Below are 23,449 nucleotides of genomic sequence, written 5' to 3'. Positions count from 1 at the left end.
GGGTACGTATACCCTGGTCCGGTAACACTGGGGTACTAATACCAGTGTTTCCCCTATATGCACCTAGCATCAGCGATACGCCGCTGCTGAAATATCTTTTATTTAACAAGAGGAGAGGAGAGCTTCAGCTTATCTCTTTAAATTACGAATGTTATTTTATTTGGAGCTACGCAAAAATAATACAACATTCCGTGCGCTACGGACGCTGGACATGAAGCGCATATCCAGGTCAATTCACACACTTGTGAGTAAAGCATATAAACGGAGAGGAGAGAAGAGCCTTTTCATATCTCTTTGAAAAACGAAGGTTATATTATTTTTGCGCTACAGACGCTTCATATCCAGGTCAATTCACACACCTGTGAGTAAAGCATGTAAACGGAGAGGAACTTCCATAAAGTTGGAAATAAATTGGCAGATTCTGAGTTTGCGGTTCAATAGATCAGCGAAACATCGTTGCGACACAATTGAGTGTAGTAACCTAGAGAACCAGCTACAACATTGTTTTCATCCAAACGAGCCGTCTTTAGCAAACGGTGGCTTCTATGAGCTGTCGGCTTTCAGACGCGAGCTTTGCGAGTCTGCAAAGTGCAAAACTGAAAACGACCACAATGGAAACATTTCAACAGCATCGCCATTATTGACTCTAGAGCCCCAAAACTTGTTCCCTAGAGGTATGGCCTCTTTATGGTCCTACTACGACCTTTGTGATGGGAAGAAGGGAGGGGGTGGGAAGATGCAGTGGTTTGAGGCACAGACCTTTTCGATTGTTGTAGTATTTGTGTTATGTAATTTTACTGCATAGGGTGGCTGTTGATATAATATAATAATTGTTTTAAAGATTAAACTTGTAATATGTTCAATCTCTCCATATTTCCCCTTCTCATTACTGTGCACAAATGTACTGTTTGTACACCCTTCTGTTGCCGGCAGAGTAGACACATAGAAACTTCCCAGCAGGTTGCGCTTTGCGAGCACAAAAAAAATGTGTGAGCGGAAAAAAAAAACATTTCACCTCCGCTGCTGCAACTCCATCCTAGGGGAAAACGCTGAATACCCTGATGTGTTAGGTCTACCCTGTTGTACACGGTAGAGAGGGAGGCCGGGGAAGGAGCACGATGAGCGTCTTTGCGTCGCCGCGGGGTACCCTGGTACCAGGACACGCGTGGGGATGGGGGAACGGGGGCTATTGTTCAGAAGGGTGGTTAATCAAAGCGGCCCAATTAAAACACTTATCGCCCTGCTCAGGTCCGCTCCGGGGCCTGTTCGGCTGAACCAGTCGACACAAAATAAAAAGGGAGAAAGCGCTGTAGATGGTATCTAGCTCTGGTTAATAGCATGGTGTGTGTGTGTGTGTGTGTGTGTGTGTGTGTGTGTGTGTGTGTGTGTGTGTGTGTGTGTGTGTGTGTGTGTGTGTGTGTGTGTGTGTGTGTGTGTGTGTGTGTGTGTGTGTGGCCCTGCAGGTAAATGTGTGTGTGTGTGTGTGTATGTGTGTGTGTGTGTGTGTGGCCCTGCAGGTAAATGTGTGTGTGTGTGTGTGTGTGGCCCTGCAGGTAAATGTGTGTGTGTGTGTGTGTGTGTGTGTGTGTGTGTGTGTGTGTGTGTGTGTGTGTGTGTGTGTGTGTGTGTGTGTGTGTGTGTGTGTGTGTGTGTGTGTGTGTGTGTGTGTGTGTGTGTGTGTGTGTGACACTAGGGAGAATAAAATGTCTCCACTTATTAGAACTGGGGTGGGAGGTGTGTGTGTGGGGGTTATGTCGGTGTGTGTGTGTGCGTGCGTGTGTGTGCGTCTGTGTCTTACCTCACGTTGGCTTCACAGCTGGTGGCTGCTTGGTTGAACTGCTCACTGCTCTGTCTGAACCTCTCTATGTTCTACACACAAACACACACACACACACACACACACACACACAGTTATAAATCATATGAAAACATCACAACATCATGTTCTTTTTCTACATTATACATCCCCATGCTAAATACGTCACCAATAAAGGTAATAAACTACTTTTCCATGCATGCATATTAAAAAGTTCCTCAGGAGGGAAGACTGTAGGGAACTGGGTCACTTAGATTCTCCTTCGTGGTATACTGATGAAAATGTTTTCCTCAGCCTAGTTGATTCAAATGAAGGTCTGACGAGGCCTGAGCCCGACCTGCCCCCACGAGACGTATCCGAGTTCCCTCTGAGTCGCGTTGCATAACGGTTTCCGAGAAACGACTGTAAAGCGCACATCGTTAGGCTCAGGCCACGATAATGTGTACCTGTCTCGAACTCCGTCTCGGAGACACCGAGACGCTGTGGCCGTCGGTGATCCCGCTGTGTAAGTGGCGCTGTCGGCATGAACGCCGACTTCAGAGTGATTATGTGTTCAGACTACGGAGGAGGATGGATCACTCCGTCAGTAAATGTATGCGTACTCTTCTGTTTCCTGTTTGATCTGAGTCTGATGGGAGCGAAGCTGCCTGGCCCTTGTGAACCCTGGGAGGGGTCCGGAGGTTAAGCCCACCTCAGGGTGGGGGTGGTCGGGGAACAAGCAGAGCTCGGAGGGTGGGGGGGGCCGACGTTGCACCACCTCTCCTCCACCTTATGGCTGCGGGGGGGGGGGGGACTCAAGAGAACCACATCCGTCCCCTCCCCCCGACAGAAAAGGAAGTTCAATGGGGACAGACGGTCACATCGTTGTGATGCAGTTAGGAGACGTTGTTGCACCGGTTAATGTTCCCACCCAATAGCAACAAATTCTAATTCAATAATCTAGAATTCACCAAATCATAAGGATGGGTCCCAGAAATGTCTGGTACAAGATGGTGCTCCAAGCGTCAATAGGCAGAGAATAAGGAGACTCGGGCTGACAGTGGATTCAGATAGAGCTCGTAGGGCAGCAGGTAGGGGTTAGGGCGCCACTGGGTCAGGGCCTAAAGGCCTGATTCCAGCGGATGCGTTACGGCAGCGCTACGGCTGCGGCACGTCTTGGCCGTGGTCACCGCAGCAGATAGGTTCCACTCTAATCAATGAGACCATTTCCACCGGGCGCGGCTGCGGAACGTCTCAGCAGCGTCCCAGGAGCGGCTCACCGTGCCGCAGCGCTATCATTCCGTCGCACTTCTATTTTGCCGCAAGCCGTTGCTGAACCGCGACAATTTCGACAGAGGAGCAGGGCAGGAAGTGAAAAAGTAAATGCCATAGAGCATCCGGTCAATTTTCTAAATAAAACACAATACTCAGCTCATGTAGCCTATCACAACTTCACATCAATATTATTACGTCATGACCGGTGGCACCAGGTAAGCAGTCAATCAATCAAAAGGGTCAAAGGACAATGTCAGAAAGGACAAAGCCTGGCATTTAATCGCAGTAGTTTTGGGAGTGGAAGGTGAGTACATTAGGTTTAGGATTATCGCGTGATCTCGCGATCTCGCGTGAATACGGCTGGCTCGCAAGGCAGCGATGCGCTGCCCGGTGGAAACGCAAGCAGGGCAGAGTCGCAGCCGTTCCGTCCCGCGGCCGTAACGCGGCCGTAACGTGTGCGGTGGAATCCCGGCGTAACCCCTACCTCACCTTTAGGGTGTCACTGACTGTGTTCAGGGAGGATGGAACCCACAACCTTCCCAACGGGAGTCAAACGCCCTTTCCCCCCAGTCTGGTGGGTATAGTTTCAGACGCTCTTTCTCCAGATACTCTGGCTGCCGCTGCAATAAAGGTTGACAGCTGTTACCTCCGACGCAACGGTTTAGTGTGTTTGTGCTCCTCTAAGCACCCCCGACAAACACCGCCTGCCCGCGTGTGCGTCATGAGCGTGCGTCATGAGTGTGCGTCTGGGGCTGTGAGCAGTCCGTGCAAAGGAGTGAGTGAGTGAGTGAGTGAGTGAGTGAGTGAGTGAGTGAGTGAGTGAGTGAGTGAGTGAGTGAGTGAGTGAGTGATGGAGCGAGCGAGAGAGAGAGAGTGAGTGTGTGTCTACATGAGTGTTAGTGTGTGTGTGTGTCTGCGCGAGTGTGTGTGTGTGTATCTACGTGAGTGTGCGTGTGTGTACATGGGTGTTAGTGTGTGTGTGTCTGCGCGAGTGTGTGTGCGTCTGTCTACGTGAGTGTGCGTGCGTGTACATTAGTGTGTGTGTGTGTGCGTGTGTCAGCGTGTGTGTGTGTGTGTGTCAGCGTGTGTGTGTGTGTGTGAATGCGATTGTGAGTGCGTGTGTGAGGAGTAGGCGGTGTTTGCAGAGCGACCCGTAGAGCGGCAGCGCGCCGGGTCCAGTTTGGGGAGCCTATGATAAGCTGTGGGCTGGCAGCGAGCGGCTCTGAGCGGTCCAACGCTAAAGCCTCCCCAGAGCCCCCCCCCCCCCCCCCCCCCACCCCCTGTCACAGCCCACACACACACAAACACACACACACACACACACACACACACACACACACACACACACACACACACACGAGTACAATGCAAGCTTGGCTTAAATAAATTCAACACGCTTGGGAGCAACGGACAGGCCCACACACACACACCTGAAAACACACACACACACACACACAACACACACACACACACAAACTTTCACATACACACCTGCAAACACACGCCAAACCTTACACACACAAGCACAGCTGTTCACGGACTCATGGACAAGCACAAGAATATTGAAGCTTGGCGTGAAAATGCAAAAAAAACTAACCCTAACACACAGGCACACACACGGCTCCCACACAAATACACCTGCAAACACATCACATCCCTGCAGACACACAACTACACATCCCTGCAGACACACACACACACACATCCCTGCAGACACACACACATACTCACGCAAACCTCGATTGTGCGATTGCTGTGTACACACACCCAGGCCTCCACAGAGGAAGGGATCTTTGTCCAAACAACCCCAGACTAACAGCACACAGCCCGCGGCGGCTCTCCTCCCGCCCGCCCGCCCGCCTAGCGCTGGAGCTCTGAGGCCCACGCGGACGCTAATGACCCCATTAGGGACCCCCGGCAGCCTGACACCTGCTCCCCACGCGGCCCCGCCGCACCCCAGTAATGCCTGGTACCCACTGGGTGGAGCTTTACCGTCCACTAATCACAAAGACATAATTACACCAGTCAATGTTAGCATGCAGTGGGAGCAACTAGCAGGAGACGATAGCATTGAGATGGGTTTGCGCGGTACCAGCTGGCTTTTAGATAAGCTAGCGGTACAGGCTAGCGTTAAGACAAGCTAGCGATACAAGCTAGCGGTGCTGGCTAGCTTTAAGACAGGCCAGAGTGAGCAAAGCCAAAGTGGAAATTGAACCAACAGAGTGGAAACGCCTCCAGGCCAGGTCAATCAGACTATTGGCAACTTTCTATGCCTCATCTTTTAAAATTGTACTTTTCGCAACAACACACACACACACACACAGGCGTGTGTGTGTGTGCAGGCATGCAAACATAAACACAAACATGATGCTTTTATAGTGGCTAAAGCATGCACACACACACACACACACACACACACACACACACACACACACACACACACACACACACACACACACACACACACACACACACACACACACACACACACACACACACACACATTCTTATAATCAACCGATTAACAGTTTTCTTTGGACAACATCGGGCAGTGAGTTCCCTCCTGTTGTGGGTGCCCAGATAAAGTAAACAAGAGCAATAACAATCACAGCCAATACGCTGATTAAGATAAGAATGAAAGATTCGATGAATGATTCAGAGAGAGCGAGGAGGGAACAAAGCATTGTGTACACAAAGACAGAGGGTCGGATAAGCCCTGCCGTGCAACATCTACATCTGTGATATTTACCGCTCTCCTTCCTCGCTTTCTCCCTCTCTTCCTCCTCTACGTCTCTTCCTTCTGTCCTCAACCTTTCATCCTTCTCTCCTCATCCCTCCCTCCCTCTCTTCCTTCTCTCCTCATTGTTCACTCCCTCTCTTCCTTCTCTCCTCATTGTTCACTCCCTCTCTTCCTTCTCTCCTCATTGTTCACTCCTTCTCTACCTTCTCTCCATCTCTTCCTTCTGTCCTCAACCTTCCCTCCTTATCTCCTCATCCTTCCCTCCCTCTCTTCCTTCTCTCCTCATCCTTCCCTCCTTCTCTTCCTTCTCTCCCCATGTTTCCCCTCCATCTCATCCTTCTCTCCTCATCCTTCCCTCCTTCTCTTCCTTCTCTCCCCATGTTTCCCCTCCATCTCATCCTTCTCTCCTCATCCTTCCCTCAATCTCTTCCTTGTCTCCTCCACCCCTCCTTCCCTTCCCTCCTTCTCTCCTCATCCTTCCCCTCTATCTCTCCCTTCTGCGTCCTAGTCCCCAGTAGTTGTAGACCGCATTCTGTTGGACAACATGGCGAGCCTCTTCTGCCTTCAAACACCAGCCTTTCATTCGACCTGGCTGAGCTCCTAGCCACCATAATCTTGCATGCAAGTAATTGGCCACCCTCCAATTACTGAAACCACACGATTCCATTTACAGCGGCAATTCAAGTCTCACCAGCGCCTGAAGTCGAGGTGAGTGGGTTATTTGTGTCTCTGCTCACTTAATTGTTTCACATATAGTAGATTGAATTGATTTATTAATGGAGAATGGATGAATTGCTTCAGAGCAGCAAGAAATGATTATGGACAATGACAAATGGTGAAATACATACTCTGGTATACTGTGGGTGTTTAGCCTGCTAGGAATTTCCAGAAACATTTCTGTTACTACAACTCCCTTGAGGACTCTCAAAAAGGAGTATTGCTAACATAGACTCTGCTCGGAGACACCGAGATGCTTTGAGATGGGCAAGCCCCCTAGAGTGTGTGACTCATGCCCACATGGTTTCTCAGGCCTGGACCTTAAGAGTCTGAGTCTTTGAGTGACTGTGTCTTCACCTGCCCACTAAGCACCCTGAAAGGAATTCACTGCAGCCCACCTCGCCTCAAAGAGTGTGTGTGTGTGTGTGTGTGTGTGTGTGTGTGTGTGTGTGTGTGTGTGTGTGTGTGTGTGTGTGTGTGTGTGTGTGTGTGTGTGTCTGTAATGTTACTGTGTGTGTGTGTGTGCATATGTGTGTGACCTACCCTCTTCTCCAGCAGGTCCAGTTGTTCCTTGTAGAAGGCGTCCATGACTTTCAGATCTGCATCCTTCTTCTGCAGCCGCTTGGCCTTAACACACACAATACACACACATTTAAACACATGCATACACACACATTTAAACACTCAGAGCTCTGCCTGTGTCGCTGCTATGCCCCTTAATGAACAGAAGGCAGCAGGCTTCGTGAATAGCATGGCGTTTGTTTTATATAGTATCAGAGCGACATTAGCATATCATAGCCAGTGTTAGCATACCACAGCAGGCATTAGCATATCATACCTAATGTTATCATACCACAAAGGATATGAACCTATCGCATCATCTCTATTAATATAAGCGTACCAAAGTCAAGCATTATATTTATTAACATATCCCAGCTCTTAGTAATCCGAGTTCTTTTTTTATAAAGGAGCCAAGTGTTGGGATGTTAAAAACACACGCACAGTAATGGAATCAAACATGGAGGCAGTATGCCTCTTCAGATGGAGAGGAAGACGGAAGAGACCAGGAGAGAGACAGACACACGCACAGACAGAGAGACAGAGACAGACACAGACAGAGAGAGACACACTGACACGGAGACACAGACAGAGAGAGAGACACACAGACATAGAGAGACACAGACAGAGAGAGAGGGAGACACACAATGACACAAAGAGACAGAGAGAGAGACACAGACAGAGAGAGAGAGACACACACACACACAGACAGACACAGAGACGGAGAGAGACACAAAGAAAGAGCGAGAGACACACAGAGACAGAGACAGAGACAGAGAGAGGGACACAGACAGACAGGGAGACAGAGACACAGACACACAGACAGACAGACAGACAGACAGACAGACAGACAGACAGACAGACAGACAGACAGAGAGCCAAAGTGCGAAAGCCAGAGAGCGAGAGAGGGAGAGCTCTGACGGTATGGAGGTGAAGACTACAGTAGCGGTAGCGGGGAGTTGCAGTGGACAGACACCGGGCGATAATAGGCAGCAGCTTACCAGAAGTTGGAGCTCTGCTGGAGGCTGAGGAGTTAGGAGGCAAGCAGCAGGAGGGAAGGCGAGCGGCAGCGAGACGGACAGACAGAGACGGGAGACAGGGGAATAAAGGTGTTAAGAAGCAGCGGGTTCGCAATTTGCGTCCACCCATACGTAGTCATTAGAAAACGGGACAAAGAGGTTATTTTCAATACTCCATTTGAGTCAAAGCGTCGCAGCGGGAGTCGTTATTGGTCAATCCGAACGGCGGGCATAATTAGTGTCAGATGGAACAGCGGGAGGCTGAGAGGGTTACGCAGAAGCCATTGTTTTCATTCATCATCAGCCTCCACTGCGGAGGACCTGACAAACATCGCGAGGCGATCAGAAGCGCGTTCTTTATTTCATTAAACAACAGCCAGAGCGGCCTGGTCATCAGAGCCTCTCCCGGCTGCTCAGGGATTGGGTGAGGGGTCGCCGGGGGTCGCCGGGGGTAACCGGGGGGGGGGGGGGGGGGGGGGGTAAGGTCTGATCTGGATCCTCCAACACAGGAACACCAGCCGGCTGTGAGCCCCCCCCCCCCCCCCTCTGGAGAGCCAGTGGCCGCGTACGGTCAACCAACAGAACATCGCTCCCTGATATCATCACAACGCAGAGGTCAAAGGTTGGAGAGCCGAAAGGTGGGGTTGGGGGGGGGGGGGGGGGGGGTCCTATGCCTCCTCGGGACGTCCGGAGGGAGGGGAGATACCCGGGGCGAGGACATGGAGCCCTGGGCCCTGGGCTGACGGACCGCCACTAAGTAAAGAGAGCCATCTAAGAACATTACGAAATCAACCTTCAAACAGAAGTTCGTGCTGTGGCTGAGACCTGCCTGAAGGAGCACATAAAGAAGTATGGGACTGTGGGCGCGTTTCATTGCGATTATTAGGAGTGGGTGAGAGAGAGAGAAAGAAAGAGGAAGGACGTGAGGAGGAGTGGGCGAGAGAATATAGTGTGAGTCAGAAAGAATCAGAACGAGTCAAACTATTCTTGAAGGACAAGTCAATCACAATCCCCCCATGCTTCTCTAACTCTCTGCTGCTGAGAGGTTTCCAGAAGGACGCTGGAACAGGAGTGAGAATAGCGGTCTGTTGGTGACCAGAACACAAAAGGATTGTGGGGGAAGATAAGCCGAGAAGTAAAAAGTTGATAAATTGCTGAAATAAATGAGACAAAAACGTTTTCTAAAGACTGCCATTTTCCTCTCAGTGAAGCCCCTATGGAAGCATTGGTTTTCCAGAGAGAATGGCAACATAAAGTTCTCTGATAATAAGTATCAAGTTATTATGATGGTAATATTTCAACGTTAACCTGCACTAAAACATTATAGATTTTTATTGGCAATCAGCAGCAGGGACGATTATCAGATTTTGGGAAGACTGCATTTGGCCGAGATGAGTGGATTCCAACGAAGAGGGTAAAGAAAAGTTAATTAGCAGCTGTGTAATTTAGAGCGGCAGCAAGCCGCCCAGGGCTGGGGGGGAGATTAGCTTACCAATGTGTTGTTCTACTGTAGCAGAGGAGCTCGCTCTCCTGCATAGCAATCAATCCAGTTCAGCACTGGGACTGCCCCAGTCCACCTGAAAAGATGGAGGCTGTGTGTGTGTGTGTGTGTGTGTGTGTGTGTGTGTATCCCTATATTTACACGCTGTATTTATTTAAGTGTTTTTTCCCAGCTAGCCAATAAATGAGCACTCGATAACCGTCACACTGATAATTAGAGCTGGGGGAGAGAGAGAGAGAGAGAGAGAGAGAGAGAGAGAGAGAGAGAGAGAGAGAGAGAGAGAGAGAGAGAGAGAGAGAGAGAGAGAGAGAGAGAGAGAGAGAGAGAGAGAGAGAGAGAGAGAGAGAGAGAGAGAGAACGAGAGAGAGAGAGAGAGACTGACAAATGAGTGGGAGCAGGGGGGAGGGTGAGTGAAGGGGGGAGAACAGGGTCGAGGGGGGAGTGAAGAGTGAAGGGGAGAGAGGAGGGTCGAGGGTGAGTAAAGGGGTGAGAGCAGAGTGGAGGGGGGAGTGAAGAATGGCAGGGGGGGTGATCAGGGTCGAGGGTGAGTAAAGGGGTGAGTAAAGGGTAGCGGGTGAGTGAAGGGGTTACAGCATAGTGGAGGGGGGAGTGAAGGATGGAAAGGGGGGAGTGCAGGGTGGAAGGGGGGGAGAGCACGATGGGATCAGATAGAATGGACCCCCAGGCAGACTAATACCTTTACATGCAGAACCATGTCAGCCGCTGCTGATCACAATTACTGATACACCTGCTGCTGGGCTTATCTCACACCACACACACACACACACACACACACACACACACACACACACACACACACACACACACACACACACACACACACACACACACACACACACACACACAGTCTGTGCTGTTGTGAACAGTGCACGCACACGTTTTAAAGAGGACAGAGACGGGGTGAGGGAATGAGGAGAAAAAGAGGACATGCATGACTTTGGCAGAGAGGACCTTGGCTAATCTTTCACCATTTAAATGTAACTGATGAAATGTGAATTGTCCCGTTGTGGTGCACCGAGCTGGCTGCTGTTCCCCGCTAAGTTACTGAAGGTAACGAGTCTCTACGGGAGGAAATGGCACATTTTGGCTTGATTGGGCAGTAGTTAAATTGAACGATGCCGATTTGTTTGCATTGCAGACAAAGCTTGAGGAAAGAGGGAAGTTCAGAGAATGTTGTGGTGCCATCTAGTGGACACCGCTGGGACTGCTTGGATATGATGCATTTGGCCCCAAAAAACGATATGGATAAATATGGATAAGATATTGAATCCACAACTAAAATGAGAGACACAAACAAGTAGCTCCATCTTGCATGCTTCGGAACAGAATCAAATTAATTCAGGCTAATCTGATGGGGTTAAGGTGGCCCCTCAACCCCTACCTGCGGTCTCTGTACTGTCTAACCCCGACCTGCTTATTTATGACCTGCTCTGTACAGTCTAACCCCTACCTGCTCCTTAATGACCTGTCTCTGTACTGTCCAACCCCTACCTGCTCCTTAATGACCTGCTCTGTACTGTCTAACCCCTACCTGCTCCTTAATGACCTGTCTCTGTACTGTCTAACCCCTACCTGTTCCTTAATGACCTGTCTCTGTACTGTCTAACCCCTACCTGCTCCTTAATGACCTGTCTCTATACTGTCTAACCCCTACCTGCTCCTTAATGACCTGCTCTGTACTGTCTAACCCCTACCTGCTCCTTAATGACCTGTCTCTGTACTGTCCAACCCCTACCTGCTCCTTAATGACCTGCTCTGTACTGTCTAACCCCTACCTGCTCCTTAATGACCTGTCTCTGTACTGTCTAACCCCTACCTGCTCCTTAATGACCTGTCTCTGTACTGTCTACCCTACCTGCTCCTTTATGACCTGTCTCTGTACTGTCTAACCCCTACCTGCTCCTTAATGACCTGTCTCTGTACTGTCTAACCCCTACCTGCTCCTTAGTGACCTGTCTCTGTACTGTCTAACCCCTACCTGCTCCTTAATGACCTGCTCTGTACTGTCTAACCCCTACCTGCTCCTTTATGACCTGTCTCTGTACTGTCTAACCCCTACCTGCTCCTTAATGACCTGTCTCTGTACTGTCTACCCTACCTGCTCCTTTATGACCTGTCTCTGTACTGTCTAACCCCTACCTGCTCCTTAATGACCTGCTCTGTACTGTCTAACCCCTACCTGCTCCTTTATGACCTGTCTCTCTACTGTCTAACCCCTACCTTCTCCTTAAAGCCATGGTCCGTACTGTCCCCTCTCCAGCACGCTGCAGAGGTCAGGACACGTGTTCTGGGTTTATACGTTGTGTCGTTAACGGCGGAAAAAACTCCATCGCAGCCTCTGAGTGCTGAGTCAGCCCACGGCCCCGTTAACGCTGATTTTAGGTTCTAAGTGAGAGACCCCCCCCCCCCCCCCCAATGAGGACGAGCAGGGGGGAGGGAGGGAGGGATGGGGGAGATGGAGGGGGAGAGAGAGGGAGGATGGAGAGCCCTTGGCAGCTGCCCACAGAGAGGGTGAAAGGCCGGCCCGGTAAAATGGGTTTTTCTAATTGTTCTGGGAAAAAGAGCGAATAGATCTTCTTGTGTGCGAGTGTCTCGTCTGTTCCCTCCTGTCCCCCCCCCTCCACACTGAAATTAATATGCAGAAGACTCGCCGCCAACTGTCCATCGTCCCCGGAGCGGACAGGAGACGGACAGGGGGGTACAGAGCGGGGAGCTGGAGGAGCACGAGAGAGCGGAGGCATCCACCACGTACAACCCCACCTGTAGACCCCCAGCCCTCCACACACCTCCACCTAGGTGGGAGCAGGGCGTGCCTGGACGCTCCGTCAGCGCGGGGGGGGTGGGGGGGGGTCCTGCAGCCCCATCACAGAGCTCTGTCCCCGCCGCTTGACAACAACGTCGCTATGGTTACCATTCACCCGCCAATCGCTGCCCAGACTCCAAGGCTGCATGCATTTATTTTTAATTTGTAAGCACAGTGACCAGAGGCACACACGCGCGCACACACGCACACACACCCGCACGCAGAAATGCACACACGCACACATACACTCTCTCCTGGGAGCAGTAATTACCGCTTGGCCTGGAGGGGGGGGGGGGGTCTGTGTGTGGAGATCCGCCCTGGCCTCGCCAGCCCTCCCCCAGGCCCCTCATTAACTCACGGGGCGTGCTGGAGGCCTGATATGACCACGTCTCAGCCTCCACCCACACACCACCCACACACCACTGTTTACCACGGAGGAGTAGTAGAGCTGTAGTACCACATGGTGAGGTGGGGGGTAAGGCAAGAGGAGAGGGAGAGAGGGGGAGGAGAGAGGAGGAGAGAAGAACAGAGGGAGAGAGGGGGAGAGGGGAGGAGAGGAGAAGAGAGGAGAAGAGAGGAGAAAGGGGGAGAGGGGGAGAAGGGAGGAGAGAAGAAGAGAGGAGAGAGGGGGAGAGGGGAGGAGAGAGGACGGGAGGAGAAGAGAGGAGAGAGGGGGAGCGGGGGAGAAGGGAGGAGAGAAGAAGAGAGGAGAGAGGGGGAGGAGAGAAGAAGAGAGGAGAGAGGGGGAGGGGAGAGGGGGAGGGGAGGAGAGGAGAGTAGAGGAGACATGGGGAGGGGAGAGGAGGAAAAGGAGAAGAGGAGGGGGGAGACAGCCCTACTCTCTTCAGGAAATCTGGGACAGAAACTCTCGAGGCTCCATTTCTGTGCACAGACCTCCATGCTGGCTGCTCAATGCTCTGAATGCCATCTTCAAACTCCCGTGAACACGGTACCGAGCTGACGTCACCGGTACAACGAGTTTGAATGAACATCCGACTGCGCGTGAATCCCCGCAGAAAATAAACACTTTAGCAATTCATGGTCAAGTCGACGCAGGGCCTGTACAGCGCCCCCTAGTGGAGGGTGCAGTGCATGTTGAGGTGAGGCTGAGCAGGGTTTACCGCCGAAAATGTGTTAGTAAAGGTGTGGGGGGGGGGGTTTGGGGGGGCGGGGCTGTATTATTTTACAGGTGGGCGATTTATGCTTGTTTTCAAGCAGGCTGTTGCCCTGCAGCCTGATCTATACACAGAGAGTAAATTGCGTGTTTTGATTATGTTATACTTTTGTATAATATTAACATTATATATATATTAGTGCTTTTTTTTTTTTTTTTGGCTCAAAACAACGGAAGTAGTTGCCTGACTGCTATTTTCAAGGCAGTATCTTTGTATGTTCATCGTTTAATTGCACTATAGGCTTTTTTTTTTGTATCGTCCTGTTTTGATCAATATATACCAATGTTGTTATCAATAAAAAAACATTTGCACAAGGCAAGCCGATGCACTTCTCCATGTTGATAAGAGCATTAAAATGAGAACAATTAATGGGACAAAAAAATCAAGGGATATTTAGCATAGAAAAAAGAATTGCGATTAGTCGCAATTGCTCGCGATTAATCGTGAGTTAACTATGACATTAATGCGATTAATAGCGATTAAATATTTTAATCGCTTGACAGCACTAATATATATGTATATATATTTCTTTTATAAAAAAAAGTACATCATATTTAAGGCAGGAGGCCTGTGTTGTTACGGCGGCCGCCTAAGCTGTAAAGTGCTGCGGGAAACCCTGGCAGAGAACACCTCCACTAACGTACCAGCTGTTGGGCCTTCTCGCTCTCCTGTAAGGCCATCAGCCGCTCCCCCCTCAGCACTGCGCTCATCTCCTCCCGCGCCGCCTCCCGCTCCTTCTTCGCCACCTTGGCCAACTCCTCTGCCATGATCTGCTGCTGTCGCTCGTACCTGGGGACACACACACACACACACACACACACACACACACACACACACACACACACACACACACACACACACACACACACACACACACACACACAGGGAGGCTACATCAGGGAAAGTCATCCTGCACTTCAAAACACACAAAGTGTGTTCCACAAACAGTCCACAAGAGGGCAGTATTCCACCTCGTACCAGGGTTGTCCAAATCACAGTGATGCTTACTTTGTCACTGTTATTAACATTGAGCAGTACAGATTTACAGAATAAGCAGCAGCACAGGGAGCGAGCTGACTACGCGTTACCCACCTCTTCTTCTCTTCCGCTGCGCTAGCGCTAGCATTAGCGTTAGCGTTAGGGGTGGGCTTAGGGCTGGCGGTCCTGGAGGTCTTGGGGCTGGTGGGGCAGGATGCAGGCTGAGCGGCGGGCTTCGGGGCGGGCTGTGTCCTGGGAGCGGGCTTTGGGCTGGGCCGGCTGGAGGGGCCTGGGTCCCACAGCACAACATGGAGGATGGAGAGGATTTAGGCCACAGAAACTAATGCTTTTAGTTTGGCCCGCAGACTGACCAAACTGCGATCCACAGAATTAAAGATTAATGCGACATTTTAGGATACAGTTCATCCCTCTGTATAACACCCGAGTAGCCAGGTGTGTCACTACTGTATACAGTACTTCCCCTGTGTTTCTTGGTGCTGGTTGGCTGTTCCACTACTAATGTGTCTCACCTGGTTCTTTGGGCTTGCTGGCTGGGTCTGGCTGGCTGCTAGCCGTGGGGGTAGAAGGGGGGCTGGGTGCCATGTTGGCCACCCCTCTCATCCTCTGAAGAACGTCCTCTGTCAGCTAGAGGAACAGACCATCGAGACATGAGGTGGGGCAAGAGAAGTGACGCCGTGTCTATCAGTTCACCTCTACAGTATAAAGGAAGCCTACAGCGTTAACTACAGGCTGGGCTGGGCCCATAGGTTCATGAACCACAGGTAGGATCCCAGTACATTAGCTGAGCTTAGTGGGACCTCATGTATGATGCTGCCTCCTCTCTGACTCAATGGGTCAAATTATGTTACGTATGTGTTGTTTTTATAAGAGTTAACATAAGAGTTAAGAGCATATTACAATATTATGTAACTCGTGTATTATCTAGTAGTAATAATGATGTGTGACAGTACACGGTTCACTTAGAACTGAGGTCCGTCCCCAGGCGTTGTGTCCTCAGAGCAGCAGCATCCTTCATGCTAGCCGATGCTAGCTGTAGCTAGCTAGCTTACCTTGACCCCTCGCAGGATCCGGACCCGTTCTTCCTCGTCAACTCCGAAGGAGACCCTCCTGGTGCTACTCTCAGCGGACCCCATGTCCTGGTCGAGGTTCGTGTATAGGACGATGAGGTACACTCGGATGATGTTAGAATAGACCGGTGTAGTCAGGTGACGCTAGCCTTCCAGGAGGATTTCTGACAGATGGGAGTCGCCGAGTTGCCAGATTGTTACGAAGCTAACCCCCTATCGGGTATGAAACGCACACAGCGCTCTTAAGAGAATAAAAGTCATTCTGAAGACGCTATGGTCTTTTTTGTGAAAGCAAATATCTGAATAATGTCTAAATATGATTTATTTTGAGGGGATTATGGAATAAATGGGTTTCTTGGGACTTTCTTTTGAAAAGGAATACTACAGGGGATTACAGGGGAACTATCGACTGTGGTTTTATTCAGTATCTGTGTAACCCTCTCTTAATTCTGTAAAGTCAGCGAATAAACTGAACAAAGACACACACACACACACACACACACACACACACACACACACACACACACACACACACACACACACACACACACACACACACACACACACAACAACACACACAATTCTTACTCACTCTATTTCTATCACAAACACACGCACACAAATTGGAATTTTGGCAACAAATAGTGTAGATTAAATATAACCCCCTTGTGTGTCGAGGCTAAACACAGACCTGTGTTCTCAGGAGAAGGTCAGTGAACTTGTGTGTCCATGAAGCACCACACCTTGGTTCCACTTGACTTGTAATGTTCAACACAAACAACAACTATCGTAATAAGTTGGAGCATACAATCCATTAAAACAAATATGTACATGCATTCCATGCATCTTTATTGACTTGGTTCACTTATTCATTATTCTTAAATTTCCCTCTGGATAAATAAAGTACCTGTGTATTTATTAATTATTGTGCTTGTCATTTTAGTATAGCCCCCTGCTACAGTACATAGAGTCTCTGTACTGTACTGTACTGTCTTTAACGACGTGTAGGAAATGTCTATGTCATTAAAGAGTAACTAGGGGTTAGAGTCGACAGTACAGAGACATGTCATTAAAGAGCAAGTAGGGGTTAGACAGTATTTGGACATGTCATTAAGGAGCAGGTAGGGGTTGGACAGTACAGAGACAGGTCTTTAAGGAGCAGGTAGGGGTTAGACAGTACAGAGACAGGTCATTAAGGAGCAGGTAGGGGTTAGACAGTCCAGAGACAGGTCATTAAGGAGCAGGTAGGGGTTAGACAGTACAGAGACAGGTCATTAAGGAGCAGGTAGGGGTTAGTCAGTCCAGAGACAGGTCTTTAAGGAGCAGGTAGGGGTTGGACAGTACAGAGACAGGTCAATAAGGAGCAGGTAGGGGTTAGACAGTACAGAGACAGGTCATTAAGGAGCAGGTAGGGGTTAGACAGTACAGAGACAGGTCATTAAGGAGCAGGTAGGGGTTAGACAGTACAGAGACAGGTCATTAAGGAGCAGGTAGGGGTTGGACAGTACAGAGACAGGTCATTAAGGAGCAGGTAGGGGTTAGACAGTAGAGACAGGTCATAAAGGAGCAGGTAGGGGTTTGACAGTACAGAGACAGGTCATTAAGGAGCAGGTAGGGGTTAGACAGTCCAGAGACAGGTCATTAAGGAGCAGGTAGGGGTTAGACTGTACAGAGACAGGTCATTAAGGAGCAGGTAGGGGGTAGACAGTACAGAGACAGGTCATTAAGGAGCAGGTAGGGGTAAGACAGTCCAGAGACAGGTCATTAAGGAGCAGGTAGGGGTTAGACAGTACAGATACTGGTGGTGGTGTGGGCTAAGGTTTCTAGCCCAAGGATGCTTAGCTTCCCTGCTATTAGTAGAGGACCATCACGTCCCTCTAAGGGTTCGGGCTGAACTCTGCATGGAGTCCCCTAGCCCCGGCTGGACACACCCCTGGATCTGACACCATGGTGTTGACCCGCCCAGAGACAGAGCGCCCGGCACTTAGCGCTGGGGCTCCATCGACGCCAGCCAGCCAGGGTGCATGCTGGGTTACCGGCGGGCGGGTGGCCTACATCCCGCTCTGCAGCGTGATCCAGGACTCGGGGGTGCTGGAGTGCAGGCTGAAGGCGGGGTACACGGGCTCCCGGAAGGTGGTCCTGAAGGTGTGCAGGTGCTCCCGCGGGCCCTTGACGCTGTGGAACGTCACGGAGCCGGCGGCGTAGTCCAGCGCCACCTCCACGCGCCGCGGCGGGCCGCCGGCGTGCTCGCCCAGCGCCACGTTCGCCGAGGCGTGGCACGCCGTCAGCTTGCGGTTCTTCCACTGCAGGCGCCACGACACGTTGTTGTGGCCCAGGCGGCTGTGGTCGCCGCGGCGCGGCAGGCTCTTGTAGCAGAGCCCCACCGACCACATGCTGCCCTCGCCCACCTCCACCACCCACAGGTGCTCGTCCCCCGAGAAGCCCTGGCTGCACAGCACCTGGGGGGCGCTGGAGAAGCGCTCGGGGTGCTCGCCGTACGGCTGCCGGGCCGGGCCGGCCCGCACGGTGCGCAGGTCGTTGGACACCAGCAGGCTGGGGTGGGCGGTGTGGGGGTTGAAGGTGAGCTCCAGGGGGTTCAGGGCCAGGTGGAGGGAGTCCAGCAGGAGGATCATCTCCCCGTGGAAGTCCTGGCTGCGCAGGCCCGCCTGCAGCCTCTGGAAGTTGAGCGGGGCCTTGGACGGGAGCTGGGTGCTCGCGTCCAAGGAAGGGCCGAGGGCCGCCCGGATCTGGGGCTCCAGACCCAGGAACCTGTTCAGGAACAGGGGGACAGACCCTGCTCAGTTTTGCTCTGCTCACCCCTGCACCACCGCTGGTTCAATGTTTAGCTCTTTCGGATTGTAAGCATTGTAAGCACATTCACATCCCCATCACACTGGGATGAGAAAGTATGTGTTTTAAACCCCTGCCTTTAATGCTTTGCCTAACCTTATGTCCTGCCTTCTCCTCTTCAACCCACTTTCACTATCTATACATACATTGATGTGATACAATATATACATAAGGCATTCCCTCTGTTGTATGCTATGCATGTATGCCACATCATTGTGTTTAGCCTCTTGTTTTCAGAGCTGCATCAAGCTCCATCACAATCTACTGGTCGAATGAACCGCTGGATCCTGGAGGTCACCTGTTTACGAAGAGGCACTTGTCGGTCTCGCTCAGGGCCTGGCTGGCCTCCGTCTGGGCCTGCTGCAGGGTGTGCTGCTGCTTTCCCAGCGAGGCTAGGCCTTGCTGCCAGCTGCCCCTCCTCAAGCTTCTCTCCTCCTCCAGGAGGGAGCTCAGACGTTCTCTGTACCTGTGGGGGCCAGGGCAGACGGGGCGTCAGTGTAGCTGGACCGTCACGGACGGTACGTTAGCGTAGCTTGACCAGGTGACCTTGAACACCCAACCTCCTCCTCGTTCCCCCTACAGTGCTCGTTCCCCCTGAGGGAAGCCCTTACCTTCTCACCGTGCACAGAAGACAAGCACTGCACTGGTGTCACAGATGCCTGAGGCTTTAGTCGTGTTTCTGTTCAACAATGTTTAGACTGAAGAATAAAGCATATGCTGTCTATAACGACATGGTAGTCCAATGGTCAGAAAGGTTTAGCCAACAGAACTTTTTTGCATTTGCATTTCTTATGTACTTATGTGTGTATATCTGTCCGGTACCATCTGCTGTAATGGCCATATTCATGCACACAATTAAGCTAAACTTAACAACTGTTTTTCATGTGTTACTGACATGTTACAAATACGTCATGCTTTTTCAAAGTTTTCCGTTTCATTTGATTTCAGTTAAAATGTACAAATAAATTGATATTGGAGATTCAGAATTGACCAATGGCTGAGTTGTACACATAAACCAATGAGTTAATGTCCCTCTGTTAGTGAGCACTGAAGATGGTCTTAATCCTGGGTCTAATGTCCTGACCCTGTCTACATCCTGGGGCTAACGTCCTGACCCTGTCTACATCCTGGGTCTAATGTCCTGACCCTGTCTACATCCTGGGGCTAACGTCCTGACCCTGTCTACATCCTGGGTCTAATGTCCTGACCCTGTCTACATCCTGGGGCTAATGTCCTGACCCTGTCTAAATCCTGGGTCTAATGTCCTGACCCTGTCTACATCCTAGGGCTAATGTCCTGACCCTGTCTACATCCTGGGTCTAATGTCCTGACCCTGTCTACATCATGGGTCTAATGTCCTGACCCTGTCTACATCCTGGGTCTAATGTTCTGACCCTGTCTACATCCTGGGTCTAATGTCCTGACCCTGTCTACATCCTGGGTCTAATGTCCTGACCCTGTCTACATCCTGGGTCTAATGTCCTGACCCTGTCTACATCCTGGTCTCTGCTGACCTCTGGACCAGGGCGGCCATGCTGTCCATGAGGCTGGCGGCCCGGGACACCAGCTTCTCCCCCACCGCCTCCGAGGCTCCCTGCTCCTCCGCCGCTCTCTGCAGGAGGCCCCCTGTGATCTGCAGCCGGCACGACATCGCCTGCACCCACAGAACTACAATTACCACAACACCCCGCAACACAGAGAACTACAAATACCACAACATCACCTGCACCCACAGAACGACAATTACCACAACACCCCGCAACACAGAGAACTACAAATACCAAGACAACCCCGCACAAACAAAGAACTACAAATACCACAAAACCCTGCAACACAAAGAACTACAAATACCATGACAACCCTGCACAAACAGAACTACAATTACCATAACCCCCTGCACAAACAGAACTACAATCAACACAACATCACCAACACAAAACAGAACTGCAATGCCCATAACACCACCAACACAACCAGAACTACAATTTCCATAACACCACCAACACACACAGAACTACAATGCCCATAACACCACTAACACACACAGAACTACAATGCCCATAACACCGACGACGACGATACCAATAGATTTACAATGCCCATAACACCAACAATACAAAAATAACTACAATGCCCATAACACAGACGATACAAAAAGAACTACAAGGCCCATAACACCAATGATACAAACAGAACTACAATGCCTATTACCCATACAATACAAACAGAACTACAATGCCCATAACACAGACGATACAAACAGAAATTCAATCACTACAAAACCATCAACACAAACAGAACTACAATCTTGCTTTGTCAAATATTAATAAACATAATAACTATATAAAAAAACGCAGCTCTGTCTATGGGCATCATACTGTACAAACTTCCAAAAACTGTCAAAATTCAGTCTAAAATAACTACGAGACTATTACATTCATTATCATTCCCTGGAATCTGCCGTTCCTCCAGCATGACTCTGTGAATCTGTCTCTACCCTCTTCCCAGCTCGTCCGTCAACGTTCCCACCCTGACTCCCGTCCGGTCCGCTCGTCCGGAGCGTGGCGGCGTTCCGACCCACCTTGCTGCGGGATTCCAGCGCCCGCCTCATCTCCTCCTCGGCCACGTCGAAGCTCAGCAGGTCGTGGTTCAGGTGGGAGCCCTCCAGGAGGCAGCTGGCGCACAGCAGCAGGCTGTCGCTGGAGCAGAAGTACTCCAGGCTAGCCCCGTGGCGCAGGCAGGCCTGGGGCACCGCCTCCCTCTGGGGGGCCACCAGCACGTGGCCCCTGAACGAGCTCTTCTCCTGGTGCTTCTGCAGGTGCCGCTCGCACAGAGCCACCTCGCACCTCAGGCAGGTCCTCACCGCCCGCACGGAGCCCTCGATGCAGTGGTCGCAGAACACGTCCGGACCGGGGCTGGCCCTCGCTGCAGCCTCGGCCCCGGGCCCCTGCTCCTCCTCGGCCCCTGGCCCCTGCTCCTCCTTGGGCCCCTGCCCCTCCTTGGGCCCGTGAACCTCCATGGCCCCCGGCCCCGGCTCCTCTTTGGCCCCGGGCCCCTGCTCCTCCTTAACCGTGGCACGGTAGCCCTCCACGATGCCGCACAGCTTGAAGTTCCTCCTCAGCGTCTCCAGGCCCTTGAACTCCTCCCGACACTCGGGGCAACGCATAAGGGCCTCTGGGGCCAGCTCCCTGTCGGCGGTGGGGGCCCCTCCCTGGGGCCCCTTGACCAGGGTCTTACCGATGCAGGCCAGACAGTAGCTGTGTCCGCAGGGCAACAGCACCGGGTCTGAGAAGATCTGCATGCAGATGGGGCAGCTCAGCTCGTGGGCCAGCAGCTGCTCCGGTCTGGACAGGGCCATGACGGGGTGAGGGGGTCTTTCAGGGACCAGGGGGGGGTCTTTCAGGGTCTGTCGGGTGTCCGTCACCCACCAGGTCTCTCTGAGGCACCGAGCACCGTTACCGTCCGGGTGGAATGAGTCCAGGCACCTGTGTGTGTTTGTTTGGCTCCAGGCAGGTGAAGAAAGCGTGAGGGTTGTACTGGAACTCAGACGGAGCAGACGCTGGTATATACAGACGCCCTGAGACAACACGTGATCACACTCCGCAGGGCATCCCGGCAGGCAGGGCGATCAGCCGGACGGGCTGCATTCCATTTAAATTACTGGAGCAGAACAAAGTCGCTCGGGTTGTAGTTAGGTGATAGAAAAGACCATGTGACCGTTCAGGGGAGATAGAGAAAGAGGAAGGAGAAAGCTGGAGTTGAAGCGTTCTTAGACCTCACTGCCACACACGCAATAGGTGTGTGCATCTGCGTACGCCACAACTACTGTGTGTTTGTGTATGCGTGTCGTGTGAGATGTGTGTGTGAGATGTGTGTGTGTGTGTGTGTGTGTGTGTGTGTGGGTGGGTGTGTGTGTGTGTGTGTGTGTGTGTATGTGTGTCGTGTGTGTGTCTGTGTGTGTGTGTGTGTGCGTGTGTCGTGTGTGTGTGTGTCTGTGTCTGTGTGTGTGTGTGTGTGTTTGGTGGGCTGCTGCTGTAGCGTTAGCCTGTATGTGAGGCTAATTTCCTTCATAATATCAAAACAGTGACAGTTCAAAACAGTATACAACAGTAGGAACGTGCGGTTGAACCCCTGCTCCTCTCCACAGCAGCTTAGGACATTGTGTCTCTAACCTCAGGCATGTTGAGGATGTTTTGCACCAGACCGTATCGGTTTACTTTCTGCTCATGAAGGCTCAGATGGTGCTCTGTGAAGGGAAGAGAAGCATGTTCTCCATCATCACTAATCCGTGGAGACGAGCCAACGGCAGGACCAGAACTCCAGCATTCTTCCGAGAAACACACCTCTCTGTTGGCTCTGTCGTGGCTGTTAATGGTGTCTCGCAGTCAGAGGTTATGGGTGGCTAGCTGTGGTTGAATGGTTACTGTAGATGGAACAGGGAAGATGGGCAACCAGTTGACTGGTTAGGCTTCATGTGGGTTGGGATGGGTTTAGATTTGAAGGCTTAGGGTGGATGAGTTAGGGTTGAGGGGTTAGGGGGGTTGGGGTAGGTAAGGTATGGTTTAGGGTTAAATATCTGTGGGTGGGGTTGTGTGATTCTAGTTTCCCTGGGCAACCATCAGATTAATTCCATTGTTATTATGTATTCGATGGGAAACCAAGATGCTGTCAGAGGGCATTATTTGCCTGAAGTAGACTTGGACCGGTTTCATGGCATGTCCTATATTAGGACCAACACACACACACACACACACACACACACTTAAACTCTCACACACACACGTCACAAACACACACACGCACACGTCTCTCTCACACACACACACACACACACACACACACACACACACACACACACACACACACACACACACACACACACACACACACACACACACACACATCATGCTTTTAAGGCTAATTTACTCC

At 51.2% G+C, this 23,449-nt stretch overlaps 2 protein-coding genes across 2 annotated transcripts; both read right to left on the bottom strand.

The window, feature by feature from the left end:
- Nucleotides 1-1,798: 1,798 nt before the first annotated feature.
- On the bottom strand, nt 1,799-15,880 carry LOC115551352 (MICOS complex subunit mic25a; the record flags this gene model as incomplete). The annotated part of the gene is given in 7 exon segments (XM_030367057.1): nt 1,799-1,869; nt 7,071-7,154; nt 8,087-8,110; nt 14,249-14,393; nt 14,697-14,871; nt 15,113-15,227; nt 15,653-15,880. Coding segments are annotated over 7 exon segments (698 nt in total), but the record flags the coding sequence as incomplete, so codon positions are not given.
- Nucleotides 15,881-17,400: 1,520 nt separating this feature from the next.
- Nucleotides 17,401-22,431, bottom strand: LOC115550991 (E3 ubiquitin/ISG15 ligase TRIM25). The gene is made up of 4 exons (XM_030366426.1): nt 21,102-22,431; nt 20,035-20,174; nt 18,819-18,986; nt 17,401-18,439 (listed from the first exon to the last, which is right to left on the bottom strand). Exons 1-4 carry the CDS (start codon nt 21,876-21,878, stop codon nt 17,722-17,724), a joined length of 1,803 nt encoding a protein of 600 aa, XP_030222286.1. The 5' UTR covers nt 21,879-22,431; the 3' UTR covers nt 17,401-17,721.
- Nucleotides 22,432-23,449: the final 1,018 nt, after the last annotated feature.

Source organism: Gadus morhua, chromosome 1, assembly GCF_902167405.1.
Source record: "Gadus morhua chromosome 1, gadMor3.0, whole genome shotgun sequence".
Classification (NCBI taxonomy): domain Eukaryota; kingdom Metazoa; phylum Chordata; class Actinopteri; order Gadiformes; family Gadidae; genus Gadus; species Gadus morhua.
This window is presented reverse-complemented; position numbering and strand designations above follow the sequence as displayed.

Excerpts from the sequence above, each read along its gene's own strand:
- LOC115550991 (XM_030366426.1), bottom strand. The coding sequence starts at position 21,878 with ATGGCCCTGTCCAGACCGGAGCAGCTGCTGGCCCACGAGCTGAGCTGC. Across the intron at positions 18,987-20,034 it reads ATGGCCGCCCTGGTCCAGAG|GTACAGAGAACGTCTGAGCT; the intron begins GTCAGCAGAGAC and ends TGGCCCCCACAG. Across the intron at positions 18,440-18,818 it reads AAGTGCCTCTTCGTAAACAG|GTTCCTGGGTCTGGAGCCCC; the intron begins GTGACCTCCAGG and ends GTTCCTGAACAG.